The 14,614-nt window shown below is 26.1% G+C and overlaps 1 protein-coding gene across 1 annotated transcript; it reads right to left on the minus strand.

The window, feature by feature from the left end:
* Positions 1-2,998: 2,998 nt before the first annotated feature.
* Positions 2,999-9,306, minus strand: LOC130821359 (probable 7-methylxanthine methyltransferase PCS2). Its single transcript, XM_057687089.1, has 4 exons — positions 9,158-9,306; positions 8,340-8,762; positions 6,584-6,856; positions 2,999-3,557 (listed from the first exon to the last, which is right to left on the minus strand). The coding sequence occupies exons 1-4, from the start codon at positions 9,230-9,232 to the stop codon at positions 3,216-3,218; spliced, it is 1,113 nt and encodes a 370-aa protein (XP_057543072.1). The 5' UTR covers positions 9,233-9,306; the 3' UTR covers positions 2,999-3,215.
* Positions 9,307-14,614: the final 5,308 nt, after the last annotated feature.

The following is a 14,614-nucleotide window of genomic DNA, read 5'->3' on the forward strand; positions in this document are numbered from 1 at the left end:
GCATTTTAAATACTTTTCAACTCTTTTGCCCATCTTCATTGTAAAACATCTTCAAGCGAGAAATAATCCCCTTAGTAAACTCTGTCATCATTAAAACCATAAGAATTATGCTTAAAAACGATCAAAACTGCTCAAAATCAACATGAATAACCAAAATGGGTAAAGTAGCATAACTCTTCAAAATAAGCACGAAATTAATAACAACAACCATCATTAAGGAGTATAAAATGATATAATTAAGTGCAAATAATTACATTTATCACCAAGTGATTTGTTAATTTTTTTGGTATTACTCCATTTAAATTAATATCTTTATATATTAATAACAACTTCAAAGTAATTAATTAATTACTTTATATTTTAGATTTGTGATAAATAGATATTTAATGTTACAATTAGTATTAGAGTACTGATTAAATTTTTTTACTTATAATAATAAAGCCTATTGAAATTTGATTATTGTATTCTGTCACTTGGGAAATTAGTATTTCTCAAAACAAAAAAAAAGTACCGTCTTACAACTTCTAATAAGCGTAAACAAATGCTCGCTCAAATTTAAATTTATTTGGTTTTTGACGCTAAATAGTGGTAATTGATGCATTTTCTAACAAAAAAAACTTCTTTTACATGGACTCATGATGCTGGTGGAGGCATTATGAGTGGGTTATATGAACTTTTGATGCAGGTGTAGCATTATGAGTAGTTTGTTTATTGACAAGTCGGAGATGATTGGTTGTTGATTTGTTGGGATGCTCGATCGTTTATGCATGAGCTAATAAGTATAGGCAGAGGCTGAAGATGGTAGTTTCACTATGGTGTTTGATGAATTTGTTGTTGAAGATGAGTTTGCGTCAAGGTAAAAATTGGTGATGTTTGGTGACTTGAAATAAGTCTGGAACATGGGAAGAAAATAGAGAGATGATCAAAGATGTTTCCGTCATTAACATGCAATAATCTCGGGCGACATTGACATTAATGTCATTCGAGATTAAAATGGAAAAAGATAGTAACTTTTGGGAAATTGAAGCCTTGGACGAGACTAATTTAGTCTTGGTCGAGACTTGATAATCTCGGGTGAGATTAATGGCCAATTTGGTCGAGATTAGAGTTTGTGGAAAATAGTAAACATTGAACAAGACTGAGTCTCAAGCGAGACTTAAAGTGACTTCAGTTGAGATTATATTAATCTTTACGGAAATTAGGCGCGATGGCACATTTTCAAGTTCAAATTTCAGCATTTAGGGTTTCTTAATCAGTTTTCTCTTAAACCTAATTTTATTTGTAAATGAGGGTTAATATATAAACCCCTCATTGCTTGAGTTAATTAGGATTAAGGACAGGGGATTAAAAATGTGGGAGCCACAAATTAAGAATTGCTAGTGAGCAAGCAAATGTATCATCTTATTTCAGTAATCTCTAACATAGTAAAAAATTTTCTCAGTGTCTGATACACGTAGCTCTCACATCGATGGTTAACCATCGTAAATTTCCAGTGTCTTTATTTATTTATTTATTTTTTCTTCATTATTTTTGGTAATTGTTTCTGCTGTCCGCAAAACAAAAATGTCACAAAATTAAGGGAAATTTGCAAAGAAACACCTTTTAAAACCCCTTTTTTGTAAAGAAACACCTTTTATAATTTTTTTTGTAAAAAAACACCTTTTAAGAGACTTTTTTTTTAACATCTTAAATCAGTTTCCGGTGACTTTTGTCAACTTTCCGGCGTTGACTAGGCAAGTCAACGCCGGAAAGTTGACAAAAGTCACCGGCAACTGATTTAAGTGTTTTTTTTTAAAAAAAGTCTCTTAAAAGGTGTTTTTTTACAAAAAAAATTATAAAAGGTGTTTCTTTACAAAAAAAAAATTTTTAAAAATTATTATTTTTTTATTTTGTTATTATTATTATTATTATTATTATTATTATTATTATTATTATTATTATTATTATTGTTAATTTTTTTAGAAAATTTTTTAAATTTTTTTTTTATATAATAATAAAAATAAAATATTTTTTAAAAAATAATATTAATAATAAAAATAAAAACAAAAATAAAAATAAAAACAAAAGTTTTAAAATTAGTTTAAAAAAAATTAATAATAATAAAAGAAATAAAAAGTATAAAAAAATATAAAATAACAATAATAATAATTAAAAATAATAATAATAATAATAATAAAATTAAAAATAAATATAAAATTTAAAAAATATTTTTTTTAATAAAAAAGAATAAAAATATTTATTATTATTATTATTATTATTATTATTATTATTATTATTATTATTATTATTATTATTATTATTATTATTATTATTCTTTTTTTTAAAAAAAAAAAATTTTAATTTTATTATTATTATTATTATTTTAATTATTATTATTTTTATTTTATATTTTTTTATACTTTTTATTTTTTTTATTATTATTAATTTTATATAAATTTTTTTAACTTTTTTTAAAATTTTTGTTTTTATTTTTATTATTAATATTATTTTTTGAAAAAAAATTTTATTTTTATTATAATATGAAAAAGATTTTTTTTAAAAAAAAATTAATAATAATAATAATAATAATAATAAAAACAAAAATAAAAAAAAAAAATTTATTATTTAAAAAAAACACTTTTTAAAACCCCTTTTTTTGTAAAGAAACACCTTTTATAATTTTTTTTGTAAAAAAACACCTTTTAAGAGACTTTTTAAAAAAAATACACCTTAAATCAGTTTCCGGTGACTTTTGTCAACTTTCCGGTGTTGACTGGCATAGTCAACGCCGGAAAGTTGACAAAAGTCACCGGAAACTGATTTAAGGTGTTTTTTTTAAAATAAAGTCTCTTAAAAGGTGTTTTTTTATAAAAAAAATTATAAAAAGTGTTTCTTTACAAAAAAGAGGTTTTAAAAGGTGTTTCTTTGCAAATTTCCCCAAAATTAATAAAATGTTTAAACTTAAAAATTGCTGTTATTTGAATAAAAATGTCTTTATTTATCTATAATTCAACATACAGGGTAGAAAAAACAAAGGAAACAACAAAGACACCATTATAATAAATCCAACATAAACAAGGCAAGTAACCCAACACTCTTGATTATTAAAGGCAAGTAACCCATGACTGTTATTCGATCAATAGCATAACAACAAAAAAATGCCCATTAAAAGGCATATTATTTTTTCTTCTTAATTATTAAAGACTCTTAATTAATAATTTATTCATAAAATAGTGTTAAATTTTTCTAAGTAAAATGGTAAGAGAATGGTTTTGAGGAAGATACCCAAGATCCAAATGTTGGAAAGCAAAGTAGACAAGTTTATCCAAAAAAGGTTGCAAAATTTGATCACCAAAATGATGTGAAATTAGTGATCCTGATAAGGCATAAGTAGACTTTGCCAAGACTTGTGCTCTTTCATGCTTGTTCTTGATCTCAGATGCTGAATCATGTATTACTATTCTTTTTTCCTCAATTAAGAATGAACCTTCTTTTTTTACAACACTTTCAAGCTGATCCATGCTGGGGTGATACGCAGGGAAATTGAAATTATCTAGCTTCTCTTCTTTAACTAATCCCTATAAAACATGAATTGTGAGTTAGCTCCGCTTACATGTAGAAAGTAATAAATATTTTATGTTATTCAAACTTCAAACACATTCTATTATGATTAGGGTCGTTTTTGACCAAAGGCAGAATATGCATTTGCTCAGCACCCGGAATTAGAAAGAGTCTTAATATATGAAAATTTTGGTTGATGACGTTGATACTAAAAATTTCGAATTTATGATTAGTTTTTTTTATCAATTAAGAAGCATGTGACATGTCTACATTTATAATGATAAATATACTATATAGTATTTGTCTCTATTATTTTCCAAAACACCCGTTAAAGTTTAAAATCGACCACTATAAAGAAGGCTCCTTTTTTTCAGTTTGCCTAGGGCCCATTAAATGTCAAGAACGACACTAATTATGATAACGTCATTAAATAGCTACCACCTACGTAGAATTTGAGGAGTTGATCGATTCAGATAATCTTATTCTTATTAGTGATGACACATAGATTGCATTAATAGTAAATATCATTGCAACTTCAACATAAATATGTTCAAACTTCAAGATGTGTTATAATTTACCAGGTTACAATATGACTAACTAATAATAGAATATAATAATAGAATTGATAAGTGCAATTCTTTGCACTAATTTATATCTTTTTATACTCCTTAATGATGGTCATTATTATTAATTTCGTGCTTATTTTGAAGATTTATACTACATTACTCATTTTGGTTATTCATGTTGATTTTGATTGGTTTTGGTTGTTTTAAGCATAATTCTTATGGTTTTAATGATGACGGAGTTTACTTAGGGGATTTTAGCTCGGGTGAAGATGTTCTATAAAGAAAATGAGCAAAAGAGTAAAAGTGTGTTTATAAGGCAAAAGTTTTGAGGTAAAACTTGATACATGTCTACTCTTTTAGTCATACATTTTGGTAACAAGATTGTATTAATGTAAGATTTGCGGCATTGGAAACTAGACTTCAAGAGCTTTCCAACGGTGTATTATATGCCTAATTTCGATAATCGAGCAAGAAATGACGATCTTTTGAAGTTTTTTGAAATTGTCAGCCAAAAAAGCCGACTCGGCTGCGTGGTCGTGGAAGAGGCCGCCGACAAGGCTTTTTCTTCTGAAATCTGTGCAACCCATTTTTCAATACTTTAAGTTTGTATTATTTTCTTTTATTTTTATTCTTAATTAACTTCTTAAGGTTTATTTAGTTGTTAATAAGGGGCAATTAGAAGAAGCCTTCTTGAGAGGGAGCATAAGGGGGGAGATTGAAAAACCCCTTCTTTCTTCTTCCTCCATAGAACTCCATTTTCAATACTAGTAAGCTTTTAATTTCTTGTCTTTAATTAGCTTTCTTATTAGTATTTTAGTCTTTCTTTATCAAATTTGTATTAGTTTAATCATCCCTTTTCAAACTTTAATTGTTTTTCCTAGAAATTGTCATTTATTAAATTAAATGTAGTATTGTTTTTCATATTTTTGTTTCTTGAATCTTTAATTGTGTGTCTCATAGTTTACTTATTGTTTTTCCTTGCAAATTTCAATATTATCATTTTCATTCATGTTTAGTATCATCTTAGGGTTTTTGTTCATCACTTCCACCATGAATAGTGAGTAGATTTATTTTCTAGGGTTCGGGTTTGAACCTATAATTCAAATATGATTTGATTAGTGAATGTGTCTATGAAATTATGATTAAAGTGATTGAATTGTGACAATAACCCTAAAATAAATGTGCTTTGTTAGGGTAAATTTTAGTTAAACTTTTATTAATTCATTCAATAAAACTAGCGTATGAGAATCGAATTAATAGAGTTTAAATCTAATAGTATCAACAAAGTGGGAGTTTGAGATTAACAAGATCATATTCAATCATATAATTAATTCGACATTTCATAGACACTAATAAGAGTTTGATCATACAAGAATTTAGGGGATTTTCGAGACCCTAGATCTCTTCATCATATAGTTTAAACTCATTTCATATTGAATTTTTAGTTTGTTAGACAAAAATCAATCAAGCATTTTTCTTTATTCAATATTTTCAGTAGAGGTTAACAAGTTTTTTATCCTAACCTCTTTGCGTTCAACTCACGACTACAAAAGCACCGTACGCTTGCAGACAAATAAAATTTGCACATCAAAAGTCACATCATGTAAAGTATTTGTTGTTGGGCTACACATATATGAAAAGTTTGACCACTCATAAGTTTGATGAGTTAGTAGGTGATGAAGTAAACTATTAAATTATAAATTAGTCATACTCTTTAGATTTTGGGTGTCAGATTATAAGTGGGTAACTCTAGCTCCAAGATCGCAATAGAGATCTAGCACAAAGATATGATTGAGATATTTAAGTATAATATGGAAAACTAAAATCTATGGATGACAAATCAATCTAAATGTTAATATTTTTTTGTTCTATTATATTTGTTAAATTTGACTTTTTATTCAATTTAATATACGTGTTATATTGATGATATATATTGAACTATACACATCTAAAAATTATAAAAAGTTAATATTATAAAAGTATGTAACTAGAAGATTTTAACAAAATCTCACATGACTATAATTATTCTTACACATTAGCTGCAATATGAAGTATAAACTAAACTAAAGCGACATTAATGTAAATGACTGTAATGTAGTAAGCATTACAGAACGGAAAAAGTATTTGAGAATTCCAAAAAATTTGTGCAGTTATATGCTAGCATTTCTATTTTAAAATTGATATTTAGTATTTGAAAACACAATAGTTTGTTATCATAAAATATTTAATTAAATTCTTATACTTTTTGTATATTCTATTATATATTTATTAAAAGTTAATTAAACTAGTCTATTGATTTATAACGCTTCTATATTTTACTAATGGATTTGAATTGACTCCAATTTTAATTTTAGTTTGATTTAATTTTAACTAAAACTATTGAAAAATAAAACTAAAAATCAAACTTATAATCATGTACAAAACAATAAAAATGAACAAAAATAGGAAAATAATAGGAGTTGAAGGAATAGTGATACCTCAGAAATAAGAGCAATAAGAGATTGGTTAATGATTGCATGCTCAAAATTCCTCCAAGTGAAGAAATCTGAATCATTGGGTCGACCTAAAAGTGTAATGAGCATACAACCATTTGGCACAACTTCTTCAGATCGATTTTTGAGAAATTTTGTAAAATCATTTTCAAATTGTGTCCAATAAACATTTCCAACTGCCTTACAACTTGTTTCGGACATGTAGATGTCCCCTTTATTTATAGGCACACCATGCTCATTCCAAAGACCTGCTGGCACCTTCATTTCACAAACTCATCAAATATATATTTCATTATTTCTCCCAACTTGTTATGTAATAAATATTTACTTAATGTTTTTTTCTTTCTTGAGATTTTATTTTCTGGGGTTTTTCAATAAATATTAGGACTTTTATCTTATTTGATAATAATAGCCTTGGTATTTAAACAAGATGATGAAAATTAAAATGAATAAATAATACCAAACAAAGTTATTTTAATGGTTTTCATTTTTATTTGTAGGTTGTAGAAAATTATTTAACATAATTGGTCATTAAGTATATTCATTAGTTAGTCATTTGGAATGATATTATACGTCGTATTCAAAGCATGAAAAATTTGTCGTGGACAATTGCCAAATCAAACACTGAATGTAATCTTTTTCATTGTTGAATGTATGTTATATATTTAAATTATCGACATAATTTAATATTTTTTTCAGGATCTGCCCTTGCATTCCAACAATAAATATTATTTGGTTTGATTTGATATTTACAACTTTCATGCGAATTATCAAATTTTCTATAACTTAAAAGTACATGTGAATAAAATAAAAATATAGATAAATGAAAAAAAATGAGTTTGTAAATGAGATTTAGAGGGACAAAAATATAAAATGAGTTTTTAAAACAAATAATAAAATAAAAAACAGCCAACAATAAAAAAAATAATTCTAAAAAATAAATACTAGTTAGATCTATCAACTTTCATTCATTACCTCTTACAATAAAAAACAAACATTGACTATTACGTTTGCCACCTAATAACTTCGAATTTTAGTAACTTTGAATTATCAATCGCATTGCATTGTTGTCTTTTGCCAATACTTTTAATAACTAAATTAAATTATTTATTTTTAAATAAAACTTAATTGACTTCCTTACACAAAGTTGAATTTAGTTTGAGTTAAATATTACCCAAGTTATTTTGAACTTGCTGCACTATATCAAAAACAATTTTTGTTTTTAATTTTTATATAAATTATAGCAACTATAAATAGATAAAAAGATTTTTGAACTTATAGCATGTTTTTAAACACATAGAAGATATTTGAAGCTTATAAACAACATTTTAGCTTAAAAACATCGGAAAACCTTCATGAAGGAGTTATATTTAGGCAGGGTCATTTCTGAGGGTAAGCAAGGGGTGCCGCTGCCTAGGGCCCAACATATATAGGGGTCTAAGTTCAATGTAATCTTTGAGTCTAAAGTAGACTTTTTTGAAATAAGTCATGGTTGAGAATGGAAGAAGAAGATGAATCTTGAAAGAAACAATTTATTTCAATAAATGACAATGTATTCAGTATAATCAATCTTTTATAAGAAGGGTCCATATCTATTATTTTTCCTACAAAATATCAAGAAAGACACTGTATTTAGAAGAAAATGTTCGACACAAGATGCATTTCATTAATTTGGTGGTGTGTTTTTTCCAAAACACTGTTCTTTTTGATATAAAATAGAAAAATCTAACAAAAAAAATACCTGAGACAACCAGTGAAGAGCATAATTAGCATGAACAAAGTCCAAAGTATTATGATGAAAAAGTCTATCATAATAAGATCCAGGAGCACCCATGAAGAAGCACAAGGGATTACCATCATATTTTGTTTGTAATCCTTCTAAACTCATCAAATCTTTGAACAATTTACTGAAATCATTTGAAGGTAAATCATTCATGTAAATCTGGCATTTAAATCCTACTTCATCACATGATTCATCACACTCCAATTCCTTAAGTTTTCCTTTAATAACATTGCTTACCAATGATACTAAAGCTAATGGAACTGGGCCCACACCACATCCCAAATCAACAATATTACAGATTTTATCAACTCCATATGAAACTTTGAATAACGATTCGAGTACACTCTCCAGTAATTGTTTGTTCATTAACCACACTGTTTCCTGTTACATAATTAATCATTAATTATAATTATAGTAACATTAACATTACATATGGTTAATTATATTTCATTTTATCAAAAAAAAAAATGTTAGTTATTTGGTCTGGTCTACGGTCTAAACAATTAGATATGGTTTTTTTGAAAAAGAATTACGGTTTACGATCTGGTTCCGGTTTTTTCATTTTTTCAAACTAGACCAGACCACAAACCGTACTATGATCAAAAATAATGAATATTTTTTAAAATACATTGATCTTATTTTAGTGTCAGACCAGATCATATCGGACCGTATGCACCTCTAACCAAGCATTATATACAAGTCCACAATCCAATATATTAGTGACGTAGTATCTTCCTCATTTCTTATTTATAAAAAGAGTACAAGTTTAGAATTACCTGGATAGAAGAGTTTCGGGAATAGCTTAGCTCTCCCTCACCTTTACTCATGTGGAAATGTTTGTTCATCGCCATTACGCTCTATTTCCTTCTAGCTTGCTTCTCATTTCTTCTTTTTTATTCGTAAATAAATAGAGGATATTAGTCTTTATCTTTAGATAGCTTGTTTGACTGACTTAGGCATGCATGTACCAAACAAGTTTTATAATTTTGAATTTTACAGTATTACAGCTTTTGCATTTTTTTTAGTTCGTTTTTACAATTTTTTTAAAATCTTATCCACATATTTAATTAATTTAATTTTTGATCTTATACAGACATTTTTCTTACTTACATATTAATTATCCTTTTCCTCTCTTCCTTTGAATTATTTACAGATAGTTCTTTTAGCAAAAGTTACCAGATAAAGAGACTAGGGGAATAATTTATATGAAATTAGTATAGAAACTCGTCCAATGCACGAATTTATTATTATGCTATATATAAAAATATAACTTTAAAGAATAAAACAAGTACATAATGTCATGATTAAATTTGTCGAATACATGACTTTTTTAAAATTATTTACCGAATATGTCACTTTTTCATTCAATTAAACATATCAAATTAAAGGTTAGATATCTAGAATTGTTATAATAAATCATATATATTTTACCTAACTTAGCTCAATCAAAAAAATCGATTCTAAATCAGGTAAATATTTTTATATAATCAACTATTATTTAATAAAATAACTACATTTGTCAAGACTCTTGAATCATGACATTTGTCAATTTTCAATACTTTTATTAGTATTTATGATTATGATTAAAGGATATATAGAATTGCTATAGTAAATCATATATATTTTGACCTAACTAAGCTCAATTAAAAAAATCTGATTCTAAATCAAGTAAATATTTTTATGTAATCAACTATTTCTTAATAAAATAACTACATTTGTCAAGACTCTTAGAGCATGACATTTCTATTTTTTAGTATTTTTATTAGTATTTATGATTTGTGATTTATGATTATGATTATGATTATGATGTGTATTTTACTATGATTAACTTAAAAAATAAGTTTTGAGATTTCTTTCGTCTTTTATTTTCATTCATCGGTCTTTCTCTATATGGATACTATAATAAGGGTTCGTTGATGTCCAATCCTAGACTGATCATAATCATAGTTTTACTAGCGAAATATAATGTGAATGATGATGAGATTAATTTGTGCTTAATATAAACATTTTAATTTATCTTATGTATTACTGTTTTATTTACAATAAATAACTTATTCTTTATACAACAACTAGTTTTGATTGGCTATTAATTTCCAAAACAAAAAAGTATCGCTATATATCGCTCCAATCTCTAGGTTGTTGAGATGTTGAATATCATGAGCCACCATCTCACACAGGTCACCCTTGTTTATAAATCTTTCACAAGCAACACCGTATCTGCACAGGCGAAGTAGGGATTTTAGAGGCCTTATTTATTTTTGTAAAGTCTTTTAAAATGAGGCCCTTTAATATATTAAAAGATAAAAAAATTCACTTCAAGAAAATAATTCAAGACATAATATTTTGTAATATTATATTACTTCAAATATAAAAATGATTTATTCATTTTTATTTTTCACTTATTTTTTGTCTCATCGTCCATAAAAAATTTAATTTCCATTAAATTCACCTATTTTAAATCTATTATTTTACGACTGATACAAAATAAAAATGACAAAGGAAATATGTATATTTTCCTTAAAATCAACTCATTTCCAAGAGGAAGATAAGGGTATTAATCTTGTGTTGTACGTATAACGGTCAAACCTCTAATAATAATTATTATGAAAAATTACCGTGCAAATAATACTAAAAATTTTTGTTAATTTTTCTTATAATAATACAAATTTTTGATTAACCTAAATAATACCGAGTCAGGAGATTTTTTCCAAGAATAATAGCAATATTAGTTTAGCTAATTTACCAATTTTTTGTCATATAATCTCCTAAAATTCAATTTTTAACATTTTAGGGATATTCTAGGGAGCCAACTTCTAAATCGATAGTATTATTCATAGTTAATCAAAAGTTGATATTTTTGTAGGAAAATAAGCAAAAGGTTATATTATTCATGGTAATTTTTCAAATTATTATAGTACTGGATTTTGTATGGTACGGTATTTAAACTGAAAAAAAGACGCCTCAAGTAAAAAATATCATAAGCTACAAAAATATCATATATATAAGATATAGTTCGTTTTAGACATTCTTAACTATCTTTTGGTCCAGATAGTTTAGGATCTGGTCTAGACACTTACAATTATGATTCTCATCCTCTTATCTTAACCATAATTTTTGATTTTTTTGTTTGTTGTTTGTAGTTCGTAGTTATGAATTTTGCTAAATTTTTTTGGATTTGATCACAACTTCTTTATCTACTATGATAACGGTTTGTGGACTTTCAATTCTATATTAACTCTATTCATAATTCTATTAGCAGAATATATTGTGCATGATGATCATGATGAGGATATTAATTAATTTGTACTAAATATTAACATTTTAGTTTATTTTATGTATCACTTTTTTATTTACAATATTTTTATTTTTTACTTAGGAAAAGTAAATAACTTAATTTTTATAAAACAATTAGTTTTGATTGGCAATCAATTTCCAAAACAAAAAAGTATTGCTCTCAATTTCTAGGTTGTTGAGATGTTGAATATTATGAGCTATATATCTCACGCAGTTCACCTTTGTTTACAAGTCTTTTTCTAGCAAGTAGAGCGGAAGAGGCATGCGCACTAATCTCAACATAAAATTATTAATTTTTTATCACATGCGAAAAGGAACAGGTTTTAGCAAATATTTGTATATGTTATTATGATGAATTTGCGTCTAAAAATAGTAAAAAATTAATTTATGTGAATAATAAAATTTATAATACTAATATAATAAAATTCGATAATATACTATTTAAACTCTGTCGTTAAAATTTTGCATAGGTAGAAAACACTTAATGACGTTAGTATAATATATAGAAGAGTGTTTTATTTTAATTAAAATTTAATAGAAGTATAAAGTTCATTAATAGACCACTAAGATTTCTTACATGGGTGTATTTCTAGCTTTTTTTTTATTTTAAAGACCAAACACTTTTGTTGAAAAATGAGCGTACACCAAGTCACCAACCGCTCAATTTCAAACTTGTTTAGTGGTTTATTATTCTTTATCATTTTCAAAACCAAATAATGTTGGACTGCGGTATATAACGACAATTGAAGTTAAAATATTATTCCCTCTCTAAAGGCTTTCAAAATGAGTGGATTACTTAATGTTTATTTGATTTAACAACCAAATTCCATTTGAATTGAATTTAAAATAGATTTATAATTTTGTAAAAACTAATAAAATTATAAGACACGATTTAAAACCTAGTAAAAATATTTGCTTCTAAATCATTTTAATAACCCAAATGAACGTATCTATCTCTCTATCTTTTAACATACTTTCTACCTAGAGTTTGAGGAGGAGCCAAAGAGTGTAAAAATGAGTAAATATAAGAATGATTATTATTATTATTCAAATAAATAATGATCAATATTGCTTGCAACTCAATGTATATTATTTAATAATGAGGCGAAAGATTTATAGTTTATTAGTCTTGAATCTTAATGGACAATAGTAAAATGACCCACTAAATCATGGCCGCTTCCTATTATGTGAAGTTGCAGATAACGTTTGCTACCATGGTTCAATCAGAAACAATCACAGCAAATATAAAGCATTTATGGGACAAATCTGTTTTGTCGCTTATTTTTTCACAAAAGGCATTTAGCGACAAAATAGGCGACAAAACGCTTTCTCGCTTAATTTTTTGTCTCCTAATCAAGATTTTGTCACCTAATTTGTCCTTGACTTGACGACAAAACTAAGAGTTTGTAGCCTATTTTGTAGCTAAATTGATTTTCAGGTTATAAAAAAATAAATAATTGTCATTATTATTAAATATTAATAGTAATTATTACTATTATTATTTAACAATAATAAAAAATATTCGATTTTTTCATAAATGATACTCAAACACTATATATAATCAACAAAAGTAATTAAATTGAAATTTAATGAATAAATTAATATTAAATTAAAAATTATATATATATATATATATATATATATATATATATATATATATATATATATATATATATATATATATATATATATATATATATATATATATATATATATTACAAAATTGTTTACATTAATGTATATACAATAATAAACGTAAAAATACAAAAGTTAGAAATAACCACCACCGCGGGTACTATGCAAGCCTCTGGAACCACCAAATCCACCAAGGCTACCTCCCACATAGAATCAGCACTAAGTAATACAATAAAAAATTAATTAAAAAATTAATTACTAAATACTCTAAAAACGTGAATAGTTACAGCCATGAACAACAACAATTGTAAACATGAACAACTATAAATATTTGAAAAATAAAAGCCATAAATTAAAAAAATATTATAATAATAAAGAAGGAAGATGAAATAATAACATGAAACAGCAACATGAAAAATAAATGACCAAAAACATGAAAATTTACTTACAATTTGAAAATGGAAGACCAAAAACATGAAAATCTACATACGTACAATTCGAAAAATTAAAGACCAAAAACATGAACATGAACATGCAATTCGAAAAATTAAAGACAAAATACATGAACATGAACATGCAACCTAAGAAAAACGACATTCAATTCAAAAATAAACATGAACATGAAGACATGAAGAACAAAAAACATTGAATAAAAAACAGCAACACGCAATTCGAAAAATAAAAATAAAAAGAGCCATTAAATTGTAAACAACAATGTATATTAACATTATGAAGTATGAGATGAGATTCCCTGTGGAAAGACAAGAAAAGTGGCCAGAAAATTGCTCTAGTCGCCGAATTAAGTGGCTTGAAGTAGAGAGGAGGAGAAATTTTTAGTAAGTAGAGTGAAGTATTGGAGAAGAACATGCTGAATAAGTTTGAAGAATGAATTGAGAAAGATATTGAAGTGAATTTAAAATCCGGATTAAAATCTTTGCGACAAAAGCTTTGTCGCCTACTTTGTCGCTAAGTGTTAATCATTTAAAATTTCAAAATGGAAAAGGCTTTAGCGACAAAGTAGGCGACAAAAATTTTGTCACTAAAACCTTTTCGCAGTTTAAAATTTACTTTTTCCCGCTCAGTTACTTTGACATTGTCCTTTTTACTTTTCAGCGACAAAAGTGTTTTGTCGCCAGCCTGCAATCAAGCGTTTTGTCGCCAATTTTTTCGCTTAACCTCTTTCTTCGGAATTAAGTTTCGTCGCCAAATTGATATATTTTTGTAGTGAATCTCTTTGTTAGTTTTATCATTAACAAAATAAGATTGCGTAGATTTGACATTTCTAAATTGCACCCTAAGTAAAA

The sequence above is a fragment of the Amaranthus tricolor genome, chromosome 8 (assembly GCF_026212465.1).
Source record: "Amaranthus tricolor cultivar Red isolate AtriRed21 chromosome 8, ASM2621246v1, whole genome shotgun sequence".
In the NCBI taxonomy this organism is placed as follows: Eukaryota; Viridiplantae; Streptophyta; class Magnoliopsida; order Caryophyllales; family Amaranthaceae; genus Amaranthus; species Amaranthus tricolor.